Genomic DNA, 21,697 nt, shown 5'->3' on the forward strand with positions numbered 1-21,697 from the left:
AAACAACAGAAACAAACCTCCCAGCTGTTTTCCCCCTCTACTCTTTCCGAAGGGAATCCCTTCTTTTTCTTCAATTTTAGAGCATAAAAATTATTTCCCTACCAATTCGTATTTGTCAGACGAATTCCTTGTTCCTCTCACAAAGAACCGTTTGCTTCACATAAAATCAGCGACAAAGAATCCTTGAAATAATTATTTACACTCTAAAATAAATTTTCCCATGAATGTAAAAAGTGATTTGGGGGCAGGCTGATTTAAAGGGCTTATTGTAAAGTGCTTTTCATGACAGCTGAAAAGTTAACGCTTAGAACCTAGCGACTCTATCTAGAAATTACTAGGGGAGTTGTTATGCTTGAAAAACTGCACTTCTAATGCAATCTGTTCGAAGATTTGTCGTCCTCTGAAATTACTGGGTAATTTTTGTAGCACTGTAATGACAGAGGCATCAAAATATATCGCTGTGGTTTAACCTCTTCTTTGAATTCTCGGATTTAAGGGAATATTCTAACGCAGATCTTTATGGAAGGTTCAAGAAAGACAATAAAACGAGGAAAGAAGGCCAAGGTGGCCATGTTTAATTAATACCGGTCCAGCTTTTCACTCATTACCGTCTCTTAACAATCATCACTTTTAGCTGAAAAGGAAGATAAAAATCGTGTTAACACGGAAGGAAGATAACAAATCTTCAATAGTTATTTTGGCGATAAATGGAATTTTATTTTTTACAGGTTAAGAAAATAAATTAAAAGGTTTTGTTTTTCCAAAATGGAAATCATCGCACAATGCAAACTGTCTTCGAGGCCGAGCGTCGTTTGATGCGCGAAGAAATAAGTAAGAAATGAACAGCTTTGCATCTGTTATAGCGATCTTACGACGCTGAAATATGGTTGAAAAAAAGGAGATCCTATGTGGCCAGTTTTGTTTTTAAAGTTGTTATTTAACACCACATTTTTCGTGACTCGTTCAGAAAAGTTTACTGTTAGCGGTAACCGGTGCGAACAGCATGGCTTCTAAATGTTTGTAATTGCTATGTTCTGCCTCACGAAACGTGACTTCTTTCGAGAATCCAATTCCCTTACTAATCCTTCCGCTCTACATTTCAAAATCTTTAGGCAAAAACCTTCCTTTCTTTATCTTAATTGTGTCCGTCAACTGTACATCTTCGCGACATTACCAAGGTCTTCCATGTGGCGTTCAACGATTGTTTTGTCTCTTCCTACCAACTGATTTACAGATTTCGTTGCGTTTGCTACAGCGCAGGTTAAGTGATTGCATCGTACCCTGCTAGCTTCAATATCTGTACACTTTCTCAAATTTAACCAACGATGCTGTTTGTAAAAGGAAACATATATTTACATCGAGAATAGAGAACCTGTACAAGCAGTAAAATTTAGCCTGTGAAAACACTTCATAGACACTCTCCTTTTATCGTCCTATTTTAAAATTAAAAAGTGCTTCCTTAATTTACAACTGTGTAAATCGTTTACAACTGTCTCAAGGGATGAAACTTCTGGGTTTAGAACTAACTCACATTACTTAGTTTAACCCAGTTCCTGAAGGTTCCAAGTTCCTCTCATGAAGACATCTTTACAGTTTTACCTAATTTGTGCATTTATCTCGTTCACGCTTTTCGACTACAAATATCGAATATTTCGAGTCGTTTGCAAACCTGCAGCTAACAAGAATACCATTCTGAATTGTTCTCAGTGTTTGAACGCGGCCTAGGCGAAGGAGACCTGGCCGAAGGCTTGATCGGACTGTCTCTGTCCGAACTAATACTGTCCCGCTGTCCGTTCGTTTGTGAAATAGGCGGCGACAATGGCCTTAGTCCACCAGTCTCGTGAAGTTTCATGTGTTTTCTGAGCGAACTTGGGTGCGTGTAGCTTTTGTTGCACCCCTCAATTTTACAGATGTACGGTTTGTCTGAAGTATGGACATGCGAATGCTTTTTCCGGTCGCTCGAGTTGGCGAAGCGACGATCGCAACCGGGGAACTCGCATTCGAACGGCTTCTCACCCGTGTGGGTTCGTTTGTGAATTTTTAGATTTTCTGACCTAGCAAACAGTTTTCCACATCCAGGAAAAGGACAGGGGAAAGGTTTCTCCCCGGTATGGACTCGAATGTGGTTTACCAACTTGTATTTCGCCTTGAAGGGCTGCCCGCTCCTCCCACACTCTTGCCAGTAGCAGACGTGCAAGTTGGAATCGTTAATGCTCACATGTTCGTCGGAGATGTGCGATACTAAATCGGGCATCATGGTGAACTGCTTGCCACAAGGTTTCCGTTTGCCTTGGACCGGGTTCTGATCTACCCAGAGGCAGGTTAGAATTTGATTTGTGGGCTGTTTCATCAACGGAAGGTGATACATTCCGGGTCCAGTTGGCCCTCCATATCCTGGCGGGCCATGATCCAAGAAAGGACTTCCAAGACTACCTTGCGCAAACCGATCGGTTCGAGAATAAAAGTCTCCTCGATATCTGAGCTGATTATTGAGTACCGGTGGCATTCCATGATGTGGAGAGGTTGCCTCGTGTCCTGGTGTAAGTGCTCCGTAGTGTATATGTGGATTGCTCGTGACATCTAAGCCTTTATGCGTCACTGCGTGATGGTAGTTTATGTTGTTTCCGTGAATTGCAGCGGTTGGTGGCGAACTGAACATGTTGTGCCTATGTGAGTAATTGGGTGTGTTGGAAGCGATGGGGTCGTGAAGAGCTAGCGAGTGGGAACTCGCTATGTTGGCAGAGCCTAAGTGCGAGTCCTGGTGGTGGATAAACTCGTGAGGTGGGAAGCCTTGGGAAGAAACATGACGATACGCAGGAAACGAGTGGTACAGAGTCTGCTGCGAAGACATCCCGGGCGGTTTTTGATCGAAGGCGACAGCTTCTGCTTGTGCTCTGTGAGCCGCAGCAAATCTGATCGACGAAAGATGGCTTCCTGAGTCCAGCAAGTGATTCATTCCTAACGGCGGTTCCTTCTTGTGTTCGTTAAAGCCCACGGTCGAGGTAGTTGGCAAGTTGTTCGAGGACGAGGACCGAAGAGCTGCACCCTCAAATGGCAATGAATAGCGTTTGGCGAAGCCGCCGTCCATTTCAAGGTTTCCCCGGGTTTTGAATATGGAACAGCTCTAGGCAAGTGTAAATAATAACGAGGCAAACTATTATTAAGGAGAGACTACGCGAAAGTTTTGAGTGTAGTAGCATATGTTACACCGTTAAAACACAGCGTGAGACTCTGCTGACAATTGTCCTGCCAAGAAAGCACGCATGAGCAGTAAAATGATCCCGGTGAATATTATGATTAGTCGTCTCCCGCAGAGCTGTGGTTATGTTCCTAATTGTTTGATAGCTTCTGAAAACAACACTATATTTGGCATTCCTTTTCTTATTGACTAACACAGGGTACAAACCATTTCACCAGATTTGAGTGTTAGATCACGCATGAGATAAAGAACATTAAATCGGAAGTGGGCGCTCGCTTTCCCTGAGAATCAAACGCCTGTCCACTCCGCTTTTTTCGTGGAGCATCGCGCGTTCATGAAGTCGTTCAGTAACAGCTACATTGCAGGTGAGGTTGCCGTGATAGACATGTAGGGAGGGACACAATTTGAAAAGCGCAGCAGGAAAGAATAAACACCTTGAAGCGATGTCACTCAACATAGCTATTGCTGAGCTTCTTGATGAAAGTTCCCCTTAAGAGCGACAAAGGGCACCCCTAAGACCGTCAAACTCGAAGGCTTTTGCTTTACATAACGGGATTTGTGGCGGCTTATAGATCTGGTGTTTTTACACCCTTGCGCTTTATCTACAGTGTTTGTCGCGATAAATTTATTAACACCCCGAGAGACACAATACTATTGACAAAAATCGCCGGGAGTCGCCACAGTTTGGCTTTGCTTTGCAAGCGACGTGCGATTCACGCCAATTCATCATTCAATTGTCCTTGGAGTTCTTAAGCAGACCGTGCAGGGTTGGCTAATCATCGACGAAAGCTCACGATATACGTTTCCCTATTCAACTGCGGAAGCTAGTAACCACTATAAAAAAGTCATTGATAAAAATGTCAGATGTTATCTCTAAGCTCTTCTCACTCAGAATAATGAATCAATAAAGATGTTAAGTGGTCCCGATCTCCGACTATTAAACAGGACCTGGCCACAGAAAAGCGTAAGACCCTGAATTTCATTTTAGGTGAGTTTAATTAAGGGCCACACTAAAGTGACTACCACTGCTAGGCATAATTCATGCACGTCAAGGCATTGTTCTTTCCAGTTTGAACTGTGGTGAAGCAAGAGTGTTTATACTTCGTATGAAGGACACGGAATCGTTTGTATAAATAGGTTCACCGCGCGGGGGCGCACCTCTTTCGTGGCTTTTTTAATTGAATGTATTCACGCTCACTGTCTGACTAATTTCCGCGGTTTTGAAGCCTAGTAGTGAACGCTGCAAAGCTGCAGATTAGTTTTCAACGAAAAAAAAAGACAATTTCTCTCATTCCCCGCTACGAAGGAGGTAATTATTATTGCGGCTTATTGAATTTTAAGTGGCAATTCACAACTTGACAATTCCTGAGTGAGTCGTTTGATGCAATGGAAATTGTCCAAAAAACTGCTATCATAAGAACTGGGATGTGCCACCGAAACTTGCAGCCGCATCAATAGATTGATTCGCGAATCTGAATTAAATTGAGACCAGTTTAATCCTTGAGGCTATTTCGCGCGACATAATACCACTGTTGTAATATACCGGGTCATTGTCTTTGTAAACATACTACAAACCGGTAACCTTGCTTGATCAAAAGATATTTCATTTTTCCTTGGTCATTAACTGTGGTGATATCAATCATATTGAGTAAAAGAACAACACGACAGCTCGGGTGCGTATGCGTGTGAAATATTTTACTTATCTCACGCCTTTCCATTTTTTTATTGGATTAGTTATCTCTTGGTTGATATTCTTAAGATTTGAAGCTCGTTTTGTTCTTAAAAATGAAGAGTGCTATTATCTTTTGCATGTTTAACTTCTAGTTTATTTCTCAAGCAAGCGGATGTGTCCACCTGCTTATGTTTACATCTCTGATATCACTCAGCTGTCTCAATTATTTTCCCTAACTTTCATGAAATAAATCAAACAGATAATTGTGCTCCTCGCGTCGGAAATGTGATTGGTTCTAAAAATTGGACAGTTCGTGACTTTAGCTTGAGCAAGTCCATTTGCCCCTAGTAATAATGACTTGAACCACAGTTAAACTAAAAAAAAGATAAAACTTATCTCTGGTTCATTTTACGCATTTTATTTTGCATGTGTATATTTATGTTTTATATGTATCCGGTGAAGCCGCCCGCCGCCTGAGAAGTTAAAGGTTTCTTTTCTCTTTTTAATAAACTGCACTGTGGTGAAGTTTCCTTTAATCACACCGTAACCACCATGAAATAAAAAAAATTAAAAAAGAGTTCACGTCGATCGCAGCAGCGAATGAAAGCTCAAAATTGACCCCAAAATCGTGTAAAATTATTCACTTGAATATTTTTCCAGCAGAGTAAAATTAAAAGGTGAAAGTACACATTGAAGCAGCTTTGTTTTAATTCCAGCATTGCAAAGACTGATATCACGAGAATCATCATGTGTAATACTTTATAGTTTTGTCGACTTTCTCCGGAGACGCCGCGTCTTTTAAAGTGGGAATCAAAGGCGTATTTTTGGCGGCTGGATTGGTTCGTTTCTGCACATTTACATATACGTGCTTGCCTACAGCTAGAAAACTTGATTACCAAAAGCCGCCCTTGGAGAGAGCGACCCAAACATAGCAATTATACAAAGTTCTACCAAAATCACTTTGTCTACCATATTTAATTCCTTTAACTTTAAAAGTCATTCCCAGAAATAAAATTAAAGATAACACGGGTTTTTCTCTTTTCTTAACAACTTTCCTGTTGCGATATATCGAAAATGCGGTGGGAATTCTCGAATGGTCCTTACATTCGGACATATTTTGTATTTTTACCCTTAATATGACAAATATTCTGCTGTGTTATTGTAGTTTAGGGAATTACCATACAAAAAGACAAAAATGTCTTTCTCTTTTTATTCACGCCTTTGTGAATTAACTTTGAGTGTAAAGTAAGGTTTAACATTCAATTTTTACATGCAAAGTCATGGAAAAAGTGCTTAACATTCAGTCCACGAGAATGTTGACATTGTCAACAATGAATCTTTGCATTGTCGCACTTAGGGAGAAGTATTTCGATTTACTTCAAAGAGTCTTATCCACTGATATATTGTCCTTGAAAGCAAGTCTATCGACAGCCGCGAAAAATGTTCAGATTAAAAATATCTAAGACCGAGTTTTAGTAACCATGCCGCTTTCAGTAGCTATGTTTGCAAATACGCTAGATATTTACTCATAGCAATTGTATTTCGAAGGAAAGGGTCTATGATCCTCTGTTCGCTGCAGGCTTAATAGATTTAGTGCATAGTTAATTAAAGTCTTCTTCCTTGTGGAAATAACTAAAGCTCTACTGGATGTGAGTGTGCAGTGATTGTGCTCAAATGGCACCCACCTTGAAAAATAATGCCAGAATTTTCGTATCCAACCTCAAAACAGACTTCGTATTAAAGACATTTTGTTGTGTGTCCTGTTTTTGTCCTCCTCGCAACAGGTCGCTTGTACCGTGCATGCAAGCTGGTTAATGAACTTTGCGGTCGAGTAGGAGGGAAGAATTTACTTTTTAAGCCTCTTTTAACAAGAGTATTTGTAAGGGCACGCGTGGACATGAAATGGACTCCCTTTGTGAACATGTTTGTCATACTGTGGACAACTATGGCCTCATGCAAAGAGCAAGACTAAATTTCCGTCATGTCAAAATTATTGCTCGATAGCTAGAATATTCGCTTTTATTATCTTATTTTTTGGTCGTAGATCCTAAGGGAAGGCTTTGACCCCGAAGGAGAGTCTTGGTATTTTTCGACCTTTCTTAACTTCGTTCAGTTTCCTATCGGGTTTACGGCTTTCATGTTAAATATGTCAGAAATCTTGCTTCTGATATTTTTCGCTGCTGGAGTTTTTAAAGATCAGTTTTCTGGGTCAGTTGAGCGAATTCTTAGCACGTTTTAAGAAGGAAAACGAACGCTTAAAATGTTTCGAATTTGCCACATGAAATTTGAAGTGTTTTGGTTTTTGATTTTAGAGCTTCTGAGGAAACTATAGATTTTACTACGTTCAATTTTTGTTTTGGTCACGAATTAGAATGCCGCTTTTTTATGTTTTATTTTTTAAAATCAAAGTCATTGCTGGGTCAACCTTTTCTCTGGTTAGCATAATTAACTTTTCGGCTTTTCGAGTAAATTTCATATCTTGGAAGCGCCCGCAAGATCTTGATCAAATGTTAGCTTTCGCGGCCTAGAACAAATCGCAGGAAACGTATAGTGATTAAAAAAATGATGACTTAGTCACAAGCTGTCTCTTGTGAGAACGTTCATAAAACCACCGGAAACTGGTAATAAATTACTTCCGAAAATTTCCTTTTGCTTCGATCGTGTTTACATTCACTCTTTGTGTGCTGGAGCCATTAACGGCGGATAAAAAAAGAGATGCGAATAATTTGGATACACGGGATCGGCAAATTGGCTCGTATTTTGAACGTTTTGCATGAGTTGTTCCTTTGTGGCGACACGGAGGCACCTGTGTTTCAAATGGCCAGGCGCCGCTCTATCTGTCAAACTCGTTGATAGGCTCATTTGCCCAGAGGCTAGCTCGAACAAGCGCCCTCCATTGGTCGTCAAATGGGAAAATTTCAGTCCAATTTCGTCTCATCAAAGAGTTTTTTACTCTCCGCGTTGTAATTAATCTTCCTTATAGGGCACATTTTTTTGAAGCAAATGGCTCTGGTCCAAGCCACAATCTCATTTGGCCTTATTTAAGAGGAATTTAAGAGCAAGTATTGTTGACCCGAATTTGAGTGCATGGACAAATAACACAGACATAATTGTCATAGAGCACAAATAATTCATTGATAAATGTCGGGGTTTATTCATTGCGCGAACAATCATTGACAACACTTTTTGTATTCATTGCCTCTTTGGTTATCTAAACGTTAATTTAAGAAGAACCTGTCTTCTTCTAGGAGAATAGAACGCAAAATTATTCAGGAAAATACAGTGTTCACATTGTTTCCTTTAGTGAATCAAGCTTAACACAGAAAAGACATCTTATCCCGCAGAAAGTGCTAGCGTATGCGACAAAGAAAGCACACTCTTTTAAATTGATCTCTGCAATTAAAGAGCAGAGCTATGGCAAAATAGCAGTAAGGAACATTGTTTGTGTTTTAAGACACTTCGATCTGTTTTTCGCTTCTTGAGGTTTTCTTCTTCTCCGCTCTTAACCGCTCTCTAGTTATAAATAGTAGAGTGCCTTTCAAAATATTAGGAGAGTCAGTATATGAAACACGCTCGCTTTTCGTCTCGACCTTTCTGGGGGGAAACAAAATGAATTAACTTCTTTATCCTAATCCATCGAAATACGAAGCAAACATCTCTTAAAGACCCTTAGAAAACAATGTGCTTAAAACACCTTCTTTAACACGACCAAACGCCTTACCTTTATGTTGTTAATAAGCAAGGGTGATAAAAGTTCCATGTTTTTGTTCACTTCTTTTTACATTTACAGACTGCTAGACAATGAACAAGCATTCAGCTTAGTTCTTGCGTGTTGATATCCTTTGTTATCACAGCCACGTCAGTGCTTCAGCAACTTTTGTTTTTACAGACAAGTTAAAAGGCTGTATGAGCTTTGTTTAGTTACCCGCAGTTTGCAAATATAACGGACAAATATAAACGACTGGACACGGATTAAGAGGAACTATAACTACGGTATCGTGCCTTGTGTGTGAATTACCAACAAAATTTGGCCACATTGAAAAAAAAACTATATATATATCAATTGATATTTGCATATGAAGTTGAACCACAAGTCTTTTCATCAAAATGAACCATTTTCTTTCCAGAATTATTTGACAGCTTCAATTTTAACGGACAGCCGGCCAATTTAACATGAAATTTAGGCAATTTTATTTCTTTGGAGACAACGACTTACTGGGAAAAAGTTACGCTTCAAGATGGAAGACAAAGGTTCTGCATTTTCGTCAGGTAAGTATACCACAATTAGAAAGATAGAAAGCCTACCGCTTTGACAAAATGTGCTAGACACATCTGTACCGCAGTTGTGGCATACTGTATCACATAGATAAAACGAAGATTATTTTAAACTTTAGAAATTGAACGTCCAGAAAACTGTTCACCGCCTGCACTTGATAAAGCATAAAATAGATATCGCTCTTTCGTTTTGGACCCTCATCGTGTTATCTGTACGCCGGGAGGCAGCCGAGATTCGATAAGAACTTATTACTAAGTCTGAAGCAAGTTCACTGCATGCATGAATGTACAAAAACTAGCAGATCTTGGGCAGCTGAAAGCCGAGCGGTGATTTTCACAAGTAGGAACCATAGTTCACCAGAAAAAAAAAAAAAAAAAAAAAAAAAAAAAACTACAAAAAAATCATTTATCACCTAACACTGCATCGCAAGATTATGGACTTCCTTACAGCATCTTGACGGTCTCACCACTCTTATGCAAATTTGAATGTTTCCCGTTTTTCCCTCTTTCGTTTATCTGTTTAAGACAATTTTAACAGTCGGGGATAAATTAACTGTGTTTTATAACGCAAAAGCTGTTTAATTTGTGTCTATGTCCTTTCTGTGCCCAATACCATCTTTTCTTTTGCCCGTGTTAAGCCAAGAATATCCTAGTATCCTATCTTTCTCCTTACCAGCGTTGGCTTGACAACATTTATACGTTTCAGCTTCTATTTTTAATTTTCTCCTTAATCTCTTTTACTACGGTATTCAGCTGTACAACGTATTTGAAAGAAAATGACAGTGAATGGTTTAAGACAGTATAATAAAGGCTTCTGACTGTGCCTGTTGTTTATAATACGGTGGGTCTTTTGGAGATCTTGGTGCCTCGTGATTCGATTCTTCCTTTACAGTCTAGAAACGGGCATTCTAAAGGTCGGAGAGACACAGTGACTCTGTAAGAAAACCCATCATTTTGCAGTAGTCCCGAGACTTACTACGCTTTCGGCGTTTGTTGTGAGATCATTAAAGTTCTATTCATACTGCGAAGAGAGCAGCAACAGAAGAATTTCATTACTGAGTTTTGTAAAAGATCTGTGAGATTTATTTCTTTTTTTAAAATAATCTAGCCATGGAATGCAAATGCAACAAAATTAGCAAGAATGAGAACAGGGATAAGATTGGCTTGGCGGTGAAAACGGAGGGATTATTTACTTGACAGCAAATAACTGGAAGATATAACTTTCGATTCCAGTTTATTTGTAGACTGATTTAATACGCTCTGGAGAGATTGTTCCAATAAGAGTATTTGTAATCATCTAACACATCTGATTGTGGAGGCAACATTAAAAATTCGAATGAAAACTAATCTCTTCATAATGAAATATGTAATCTCGTAAGCTTGTCTTGAAAATGTTTCTTTACATATATTAAACTGCTCATGCCCTGAATTTTCAGTCCTTTTGTTTGTACAAATATTGCAATTGCTTCAGTTCCAGACAATTGTGGTATTTTCTTCACTTTATAAGCTAAATAGACTGCTCTGTCATTGCCCAAGACAATAGAAGACACACACGTTTCGTATTTCCTTTTCGAAGGAAGATAAAAACGGCGCACTTACTTATAATAACCGTTCGGCAAACTTCGAACATAGCTCCACATTGTGTATTTTTGGAAAATATTTACTTGCCCTCTCCGACTGCAAACACAACAATAGTCGTAAATGTAGCCGCATGACTTTAGACACAAAAATCCACCGGCTACCATCCAACTCCAGCGAACTTAAATTGCAAGCTCGAACTCGCGAACTTCATTTGGTTTTTGCATGGCGGTTGTGTTGTCACTCGTAAGTGACTGAATGAACAGCAATGGTTTGTTCGTGGAAATATTTAGTTTTTAAATTTCGTTTCAGATAGTAAGTTTCAGCAGGTGGCACAGTCACATCGTCTATGTACATGCGGCGCTAAGCAAAAAAAAACAAAAAAAAAGAGAAGAAAGACACGTAGTCTAATTTGCGCCGTGAGATTCAACGACTTTTTCTTCTTTTGAACACGGTGTCGAAGTAACACTGAACGGCATCGAAGGCGAATGCCCAAATCTCTTTAGAATTGGAAAATGAAATCTCCTCTACAACTGCCTAGTACCTTCGGTGTGCATATTGAAATTCATGAAATAAGAGCGTTTAGTTTTTGCGATAGTTTTTCTTTGGTGAATATTACTTTTCCCTTTGTTTATCCCGAAAAAATTATTACTATCAGGATATCAAGGCAAACTCAGTTTTTCTCTTTGTTTGCGGAGAATGGGAGCGCCACTTGTCTGCGTTTGGTGAAAACGCTCCCATCAAGAGATCTCCTGCTGCGATGTCAGTATAACGTTGACTTCAACTACGATTGAGCGCGAAGTCGGCAAAGTCAGAAGCTTTGTGCCGAAATGTGCCTTCGCATGGCATGTTTTAATTTCCACTTTACGTCGAGAAAGGGGAACTACTATGTTTATTCCGTAGTTTTGAGAGATGGGGTTCGCAGTTGATATGTCATTATATTTTATTTCATTTCACTTATCTCATCTTGTTAGGAAAGTTCTTCTCTTCTTGAGCTATTTAACTGGAAAGTGAGTGGTCGATGCTTTGAATTATACTGCAATAACATGGCTACAAACAGCGTTAACAAATACTGGTGTTGTATTAGATTCATTTGTTATTTCATGTCAGTCAAAAGTTTTATTACCCTTCTGTTGCATATGTGTGAGTTGCGAAACTAGTTTGAAAATGCGGCTTTTTCGCCGCCCGTTAAAGATCGCGTATATTCCATCTTGTGAGCTTAAAATGATCTTAGCAGAAATAACATCAAATATTTAGAAACGGTTGGAAATTGTAGTTTTATCTATTCACCGACATTTCTTATTTTGTCGGAGAATTCTTTTTAATGAGTTTCATCAAAACCAAAATTTAAAATATGAATCAAGTCAACCTTTCTGCACCGAGGCATTTATATATTAGGTAATGTGTCGTTGACATTACCACTTTAACCACTTTAATGCTAAAACTGAGAGTGCTACAGTTGGACATTTTATCAGCTAAGTCTATGTAGTTTAATTTTTTAAGCCGTTTTCTTTAAGCTTACAATTATGCATAATTTGAATTTCTTGCGCCACTGGCGTCCAAACAGCGCGCTGTCCAAGGATAGGAAATAAAATTTCACTGACTTGTAGTACTAAGCTGTGATTATATTGATCTCATTTTCGTATTTTGCATGTTAAGTCTTTTTTTTTCTTTTAAGTGTCGCGAAAAAATTCTTTGATAATCATGAATGCTTGCAAACTCAGCCAGCTAACAAACGGGTGCAACTGCACTGTTTCACTAGTTAAAGTTAAGACGTGAAATAATTTTTTTTATAATTTGGAGTTTTTGTGAGGGAATTCACAGTGGCGAAAATATGACCCATATTTCACTAAGATTAGCAGGTTTTTAGACGTCAAAATACAAGTGAAGTTTAGAATCAATGTCGAACGTCGACGGCACCCAGATATATGCCTGTGTATTAAGTAAATAGCTTTGCTTAGAGACCTTCGATTGGAATTGAATATTCCCTTTTCATTTGTGTAACTAACAATTGAAAATGACAAAACTTTCAAACGAATGTTGTCGATCATATAACGTATAATATTAAACCTTTGCTATAGAGAAAGCACCGCTATGACACGGTTATGACATTGTTAAAGCTAAAAACCACGAGGCACTTTTTGAGAGGCAAAATGGTTTGTACATTGACAATTTTACAAAATAAAACTGAAAACGACTTTAACTTTTGAGAGTCTTTGTCCCAAAAACTAAATGGTTGTAAGACGTAAAAAGCAAAATCTGGTCGGAAACCTATTACCTTCCTTCACAAGAAAACTATTGTTCTTATCACTTATTCAAAGAGATTTTTCTCTCATCCTTATTAATTTCACAGCATTTAGGAGCTAGAGATGAGAGATTTTCTTTGTTTTTCATTTTCATATCATGTTTGTTAGTGTGATGTCTGTTTTCAACTCCCATATAAGTGGTAAAAAAGATATTTAGCTAAGGAAAGTTGCCAAGCTAGGAGAAAACATATGAAAGACAAAAGTGTTATTTACAAATAGTCCTGATATCTCTTACACTTAAACACCTACTGTCATTTAAAACGCTCATATAATTTCTGTTATCTTAATTCAAGGTCACTCCAACCTTTATTATTGCTATTCTACTAATTTATATTTTCTAGTTTCCTTTAACGCTAAAGAAAATTCCCCAATTTCCCAAAATTATGAAACATTTATTTAAGGCAGTTTAATGGCAAAAAGGCAAATAGATTCAAAAGTTTACTTTTCTCGAGATATGTTCTCGATTTTCAATTTAAACCCTTGGAGACGAAAGTACACTCTAATGTAATATAAACATAGAGTAAGCAATCTGCTTTAAGATGCGTTTCAGGATCCTACCAAATCAGATGACCTTACTCTTGCATAATCGTGTAGATATTTCAATCTTTAGCATTCTATCTTAATTCTAGGTATTTCTATAACTTATCGATGACTGACCTAGGGGAAAAAATACCTCGGGCGAATGCAGTGATAGGTCAATAAAATCCCATATCATCCTCGCTAGCAGGTGCTCGGTTAAGAAATTTGAAATTTGTTTAAGGCAGGCAATACTCATAGGTCGAATAACAATATCTGTTATCAATAGGGGGTAATAAAGGAGGTTCAAATATGACAATGTGCAGTGTAGTTTTCACCTCTTTTGTCGTTTACGATAACAAAGTTTCCGTGTAAAACCTAACAGTATTTTCAATAACCAGACGGATTTTGGCAATGGGTCTTTTTAGAGCTTTTTTCTCCTTCCCTTTGTTCGCCCGTATTTAATTTCAGAGCGATATGATTTTGGCAGGTGTTCGGCGGTGAAATTGATCTACATCAATGAAAAGCCTTGGTTTTTTTATTGCATGACTCTCCAGGTGATCCGAGAAAGGCTTTCTGTTATGTTCTGACTTGATGCGGAACACGGGGTGAGGTAATATAAAAATCCACTTGAGTCCCACTGAAGAATGCTCGTAAAAACAAATTCGAGAGGAAGCCGCGAAGACGAGTCGGCCCTACGTCCATTTAGTTAATTTCAACCCCAGTAACTCACTTCCTTTCTTTTCATCCCACTGATAGGTCTATTTATATTTTATGACATTCTGCAGTTTGGGGCAAGAAACATCGCGTGAAAATAACGTATAACAAAAACAAGACTTCGTTACGACAGGGTATTTACCACTTTCGCATCGCACCATTGTTCTCATATTGTTTATCATTTTAGCCATTTCTAGCGTTACCGCAACTTGTAACTATTTTTAATTCGGCCACAAGATGGTTCGAAAAAAACATTACTAATGCAGTTTTATGTTTGTTTTTATTATTTTGACAGATTGCTTTAAAAATCGGAAGGTGTCCAACTGAAACCCGCCACAGCAACTCAGTGGTATTTTTTACGTCCAACGTCGACCTCATAATATATTTGACTCATAAGTTTGATTAACGCAAGCTCAGAAAAAGCTATTCTTAACTGAAAGCCAGAAATTACAATAAAGAGTTATTACAAAGCTCTCAGGGGTCCGTTTAATTACTCCACCCTCACGCTATTAGCAGAAAATGAAGAATCGTTTTGTTGTACCTCTTTTAATCTGTAGCGATGTCTTGCTGATAGCGTCTTGCATCCGTTTGCCAACAGCGTGAGAGAAACAATAAACATATTCCACGCCGCTGTTATTCACAACCCCGCCCAGATTAATTGGCGCTGCCAGTTCCCTTGCGCCAACCTCACGGGCACGCTGCTTTAATGATTGCAAAGACAATCGAAGCACTACCGCCCTAGAGAAAAGTCTTAGTGCGTGCCTTTAGCTCGGGAGGATTGTGTTTGCAAGAGATTAAAGAAACAAACAAAAAAAAAAAACTACTGTGGATTAATTTTAAACTCTTTTTGTTCATACAAATCCAAGTTCGTAGTCTTAATCCTTTCGTGGCCTACTGGGTTGTTATGACGGTCTATATTTCCAAAAAATAAAAAAAAAATTGTAGAGACATGTGCGGCTAAAAATGTTCGTGGGTTAACGATGCAGTTGGAAGGTCTATGGCGTTCGGGAGGCGCACTGTTTAGTTCTAATCAAGTCTTTAATCAAGAAGTGATGGCTATTTTATCAGCATCTCAGTCATCTCAACCCCAAAGATTCTCCAGGACTAATAGAAATATCTTCAAGGTATTTTTTCATATTTTGATCAAATATTGGTCACTTACTGAATACTGTTTACACTACCATTAATGTCACGGCCCAAATTCCGTAAGTCCATCTATCACAGTCATGTTTAAAGAAAAATGGCTATGCTTGGGTAAGTTTTACGTTTTCAATGATAGAACTCTGTCTGTCAGAGTTACAAAAAGCGCCAAGCTGCCGATCTGTTGTAGGCAATTAAGACGAAAATTGCTTTTCTCCGACGAAGTGGAACTTTCGTCGCCTGCAAGCTGCGAATCTATGCGGCATTTAACTTTGTTAATATTGAACTGATTCGAAAAAGGTACATAGCTAAGGATTTTAATGTCGGCAATTCGAAAGTTGAAAGGTCCATTTGCTCAGTTACGATCGACTAGCCGAGAAAAATTGTAATTGTTCCACTTCCTTTTGTCCTTTCGAAGACTGAATTCGCTTTAAAGAAGCACTCTCGGTGAAGGTTAAATATTTATTTGTGATCACTTCTCTTTCACGTACCTTCGAAAGTTCTATTTTCACTCTTGCTACGGTACTAGAATCCTTGCAATGCAGGAAGCTTTACGAAACGCCAAGAACTCCATTAGATATCAACTTTTCCAAATTGAATTATTGTATATTAGACGCGAACAGTCTGTTGTTGAACTCGATTAAAGCCGGTTGCAAGGCAAAGATCCTGCTTTAAAAAACAGGCCGAGCTCCAATTTTATACTGATGTGCTCTGCTCTCGGTGGCACTCAAGTTCGCATTTATCTAACACTGTCTGAACTGTTTAGAACTGTTCAGAAAATCGTGTTCTAAAAACGTGTTTCATTTGTTACGCATCTGAGTAATGGAGGTGAGAGTTTTCCAATAGTAAGTAGCAACGGTTTAATACGGACTAACAGCACATACAAATTAGAGAAGAGGAAAAACATTCAAACAATTAAGTCTCGGAGGATCTAAAATTTGTTAATAGAACGTTTTATATAATATATTAACTGTTAATCCTTAAAGAGACTTGAGAAAAGGCATGTTTTTAACGCCTTTAATCAAGAATGTCTTCTGGGGAAGCTGCAAGGAACAGTCTAAAGTACAGTATTCCACAAAATTTGATTCGCTTAATTCAATTCCGTTGTTAATTACATTTCCATCTATAAGATAAGAGGAATATTATGTCTCCCACCAATAGCTTTCGGGCTCATAGAGGAATATATTCTGATAACAATTTCCCAGAAATGTAGAATAACTAGAGAACTCTATTTTTTGTCCAAACATGATTAAATTAATCCTTTCCTCATAATGAATCGCTCTTATTAATTGTTTGAACCCTTTTAAACAATTCCCAAAAGACAAATCTCAAAAGAAGGTAAACATTTTGGTCACTATTGAAGTGCTTACAGAATGATCATGTTTCTAGAGGGTGAAACATACGTTTTAACAGCTCGAGAGCACAAAATAATAAATTTTGTTTTACTGAGACACATTTCATATCTGTAAGGACAACTACGTTATATTCTCTTATATACATTCATCTTCGGAGACATATTTTTCCTACATCAATTTGTTCAGAGTAGAGTAAAACCCTCTCTAAAAATATACGCTTGAATCACTTTCACACCGACAGTGAAGGTTTAAAACTGAATCAAAATTTACTTCAGTCTAAACCTTGGTATTCTTTGTCAGGTATGGTTCAACGTTAGGCAAATTTAATCAAGTTATTAAAAGATAAGGAACAAATGTAGTTAAACTGAGAAGCGAATGTATAAAGTTTTGTCATATTCTTTAGTAAGCCAAATATTGACACCAAATTTCTCTTTAAAAAGATTTTTAAATTTAATACATGGACTATGACACAGTTTGTCATAAAGATAAATATCCTATCAGAGAGCATAAATTTTCCTTCAGTTCAACATGATCAGTGAATAACCGCTCAAATCTCACGCCATATTGTTATGTCCATAGCCATCGTAAGGATTCTGTTCCTACGTCACTCTCCTCACAAAAGCAATTTAATAACATTTCTTCCAAACTTTGAAGCCAGTCTAAATTTTAAGTCAAAAAAAAGAAAAAAACATTTGTTAGTTTTAAAAGAGAAAAGAAAACGGAGTTGAGCCAGGTAAATTAAATGATTAGTACTGGACTTAATTAATGAAAGCAACACTACGTAAATAAAAAAAAAGAGAGAATGCAATCAGACTAAAAACGTTCCCGTAACGGAACATAAAGTTATACACTGCCAATTTTTTTGGATTTTCGTTACACTGAGAAAATTTGAACATTTGAATTCAGTCGAATTGGAGGCGTAGTCGACATTCTGCAAAAGTCACTATACAATTTATATAACCCCTGTATTCTGTTGTAATATCTTATATAAAAATAATAAAGATCCTTTCTCACTTCTATAACTGCTACAACTTGAACTTTTATGTTTTTATTCATCGATACGTATTTAAATTTACAATGTAGCTCTCTTAATTTATATAAAAAACTATCCATCAGGTAACTCCAATTTTTGATTTGTTTAAATTTTTTTCCTGCCTTTTCCCATGTTCCCTGAAGTTATGTGCACTCTAATGTTACAAGACTATACGTCTACTTATCTCACAGACCTAAGATTGAACAGTCAATGATGGAAAAGGCCTTTGATCATAGCCTCCCAAGATATTTTGCTGTTAGTTTACTTTTCTAATCCTCAGCTTGTATGGACGCTTAAGCACAACACTTTTATGCTCTTGATATCTCAGTGACCCATCCTAGGAAATAATTCATACCCTTTGAGATCCCTATAACTATTTGATCAATATGACACAAAAGTCTGTTTCAGTCTTGCAATGGCTCTTAGGAGGGGGCTAATTTGGCAACTTTTGTGTACAAAAGTTCAACACTAGCCAAAACTAAAGTGTGTGAATTACTGAAAAAGGTGATAACTCGAAAGCTATATCCACATTGCCTTCATAACACCATAATATTGTGGGAATAGAATGCTTTATTACATTCTGCAGCACATCCCAGTCGAAAATCAGGATAAAAGCATCTTGAATGCTTTAAAAGTTGTAACATTTGTTGTTTACATCATCATAAGAGGGTTAATTCCCTCAAAACAAAGTAACTTCATCTATGTATCAATTTATGAAACAGTTCCTGGCTTCATGGTAAAATATCAAATGGTTGGAATCATCGACAAATGCGCCTCTACAAAAAACAGTGATGGGTAATAAAACAGACAAAGTAACACATATTTTAGAGAAAAAATATCGAAAAATCAGTAGTTGCGCGAACAAAAGAAATTCCAGGCGACCGTGCAAACGTCTGGAGACGAGGAAAAAAAAGAGAAAATAACTCGATCGTGTTTGAACAGATAAACATCAAGCTTTCGTCGAACTATACATTCAATAAGAATAACTTTTAGAAATGTATAATTTTTAGAATTGTGCTTTGTTCGTTATATAGATAAGAACGCAGTACTAAGGGATGACTGGATCTTTTTAACATTTTGGGATTCAACACCACAACTGAATAATACTTGCATTACGGTAGTTAAAACTCATAACGTAACTATTCCTTTTTTTCAATTTACGAGAAACCCAGATAGAGATATATGAAAAGAGAATTCCTAGAGGTACATTAAGGTCTTTCTTGATTGCTTGAATATGAAACTAACTGATTTGGACCCTTCTATGAAAGTAATTTCAAAAGAATGTTGCCATTAAAGATTTAAAAGAAAAAAATTAAAGTGCTCTTTCCTTTCGGGAATCAAAATTGACACCAGATCACGTCAAACCTCTTCCAATATCACCAATTCACTTCTGCCATTCAAATGTCACACAAAATGAATACTTTTCGACGCAAGCAAATTAAATAACGAAATTAACTGTGCTCTAAAAACAAATTTCTAACACTAACACAGGTCGCTATCTCACTCTTTGGTGATGTTGCAGTAAGGCATCATTATCTTTGCTGCACTTTTGTGTGATGTGACATCTCTGCACATCATAATTTTTGTTGCACTGTTTGATGATGCTAAAAAACTGCACATTTCTCATTTAATAGAACTGCACATTTATATCTTACTCTTTGGTGATGTTGTAATATCTTTGCTGTGCTGTTAGGTGATGTTGAAGCTCTGCGCATCTTTTTGTTGTTCCATTTGATGATGTAAAAACACTGTGCATCGTTATTGCACTCTTCGGTGATGTTGCAGTAAAGCATCATTATCGCTGTTGCACTATTGAATGAATTACATCTCTGCATATCATTTTGTTACACTGTTTGATGATTTAAAAGAACTTTATATTTCTCATTTAAGAGAACTGCAAATTTCTATCTTACTATTTTACAATGTTACACTATTATTTTTGCTGCACTGTTGGGTGATGTTACAGCTCTGCGCATCTTTTTGGTATTCTGTTTGATGGTGTAAAAGCGCTGCTCATCGCTATCTCATTCTTTGGTGATGTTGCAGTAAGGCATCATTATTTTTGCTGCACTTTTAAGTGATGTTACATCTCTGCACATGATTTTGTAGCACTGTTTGATGATTTAAAAGAAGTGCACATTTCTCCTTTAATAGAACTGTACATTTCTATCTTACTCTTCGGTGATGTTACAATAATACACCATTATTCTTTTCTGCCCTGTCGGGTGATGTTACAACTCTGTGCATCTTTTTGTCGCACTGGTAGATGATGTTAAATTACTTCTTAAGCTTTGACGATGTATCAGTAAGACTCCATTACTTTGCTGCACTGTTGGGTTATGTTACAGTACTAGTAAGACACCATTATATTTGCTGCACCATTGAGCGATGTTGCAGCAACGCGAACCTCAATGGTTGCGCTGTTTGTTGATATAAATGTAATGTGCATCACTGTATGTCTCTTTGGTGATATTATGGTACGAAGCTGTCTCTGAAGGGGACGCTGTTATGATGACTGCACTGCCTTTTGGTTAAAACCAGAACCAAACTTAAGACTGACTGAGTACCTTCGCTGGTATGCAACTTGCTCCTGGAGCCACAAGATGAAGATGTTAAGTGAACTGTTGGGAGGGAGAGCAAGTGGTAACTTCTCTTTAACTCTTTGCGAAGTTTTCAAGACGCCAGACAGACTTAGGGAAATTCTGCCAGACTTTTTTAAGTTGACTTCACAACATTTTCGATGCATAAGCCCTTTTATTACACAACTAAGTTAGTTCAAAGGAAATAACCAAAATGCACCAATGAGATTGCTCCATTGCCGGTACAATAGTCTCTAAGTATTGAACCGGACACTGTCCCAAACGATCCCACACGATCACCGGTCTTGAAGATTTTGTGGAAGTTTTATGGCTTACATTTCTTAAAGAACTTGCTTTTAATAGAAGATTCCATTTTCTTTTTCTACATTCTCTCTTTGTGTTCTAGTTGTTTTAGAACATCAGACGCGAGTATACGCCTAGTCGGCTTCTCAGTAAGAATTGCGCCTTTGAAGCGTGCGAAGTTGTCCTGTCCATGTTTTTGTATATTTTTTCTGAACATTTAAAGTCATATAATAAATCTCTTACTGTTACCTATCTTGCTCGGGACCATGCTGGGCCACTAACCCTCTGATCTACAGAGGTTATGGATAATAACCCCCTCGAAGCTTTTGCAATTTCCATTTGGGGGGTAATTGTAATAAACCATTCAGCCGGTGTTCATTTGTGGCTCGCGGAGGTTCTGACGCTACATTACCAAAGCAACCGTATAATGACACGCGGTTAAGCTATTTTTCTTCATTTTTTCAGAGTTCTCCGTGGAAATCATAACTTTCCATTTTCCTTGATTAGCATTGTAACATTAGTTTCATATTCCATCAACTTAAAACGTTTTCACATGACGTCACAGCAGCCACATTGGTGTCTTAAATCAATGAAACAGGGGCTGTGTTGGTACTCCAAGCCAGTACTGTGGGATTTCAACACTTTTTTCCAACAAGTTTGCATAGCTGTTGGCCACGTTAGTAAAACGCTCTATTGGAATAATTTGCTATCAATTCACATCATGTTTTAACTTCTTGTAAAATACCCGGATCTAAGTCATTTGACGTCATAAACCAACAAAAAGCCATATCTCTACCTTAAAGAGAAAACTAAGGGTGTTCTAATAAATTCTATGTAATTTTCAGCGGTCTAGCAATCTCCCAACCAGCCCTACACCCCACTTTGAACGTCTTATATTAATATGCTAACATTGTGGGGAGTAATAATTTGTTTGTTCTTCAGAGAGTGTTTTTATAGATTTGGCTTATGCGACGGCACTACGTATCTACATCTACATCTACATTATGGGGGTCTTGCAAAGGGA

At 37.7% G+C, this 21,697-nt stretch overlaps 1 protein-coding gene and 1 long non-coding RNA gene across 2 annotated transcripts in view; one reads left to right on the forward strand and one right to left on the reverse strand.

The window, feature by feature from the left end:
* Positions 1-547: 547 nt before the first annotated feature.
* Positions 548-3,780, reverse strand: LOC110042868 (zinc finger protein ZIC 1-like). Its single transcript, XM_020748251.2, has one exon. It carries the CDS (start codon positions 3,086-3,088, stop codon positions 1,676-1,678), a length of 1,413 nt encoding a protein of 470 aa, XP_020603910.1. The 5' UTR covers positions 3,089-3,780; the 3' UTR covers positions 548-1,675.
* A 2,078-nt stretch (positions 3,781-5,858) lies between these two features.
* The window catches only part of LOC110042873 (uncharacterized), a 37,841-nt gene continuing 22,002 nt past the window's right edge, over positions 5,859-21,697 (forward strand). Inside the window, exons 1-2 of the long non-coding RNA XR_002295946.2 lie at positions 5,859-8,864; positions 8,999-15,387. This is a non-coding gene — a long non-coding RNA (uncharacterized LOC110042873). The remainder of the gene's footprint in view (positions 8,865-8,998; positions 15,388-21,697) is intronic.

The sequence above is a fragment of the Orbicella faveolata genome, unplaced genomic scaffold (genome assembly GCF_042242905.1).
Source record: "Orbicella faveolata isolate gen_17 unplaced genomic scaffold, um_ofav_v1 contig_2, whole genome shotgun sequence".
Lineage (NCBI taxonomy): Eukaryota > Metazoa > Cnidaria > Anthozoa > Scleractinia > Merulinidae > Orbicella > Orbicella faveolata.

Coding starts and splice junctions, on each gene's coding strand:
- LOC110042868 (XM_020748251.2), bottom strand. CDS start 3,088: ATGGACGGCGGCTTCGCCAAACGCTATTCATTGCCATTTGAGGGTGCA.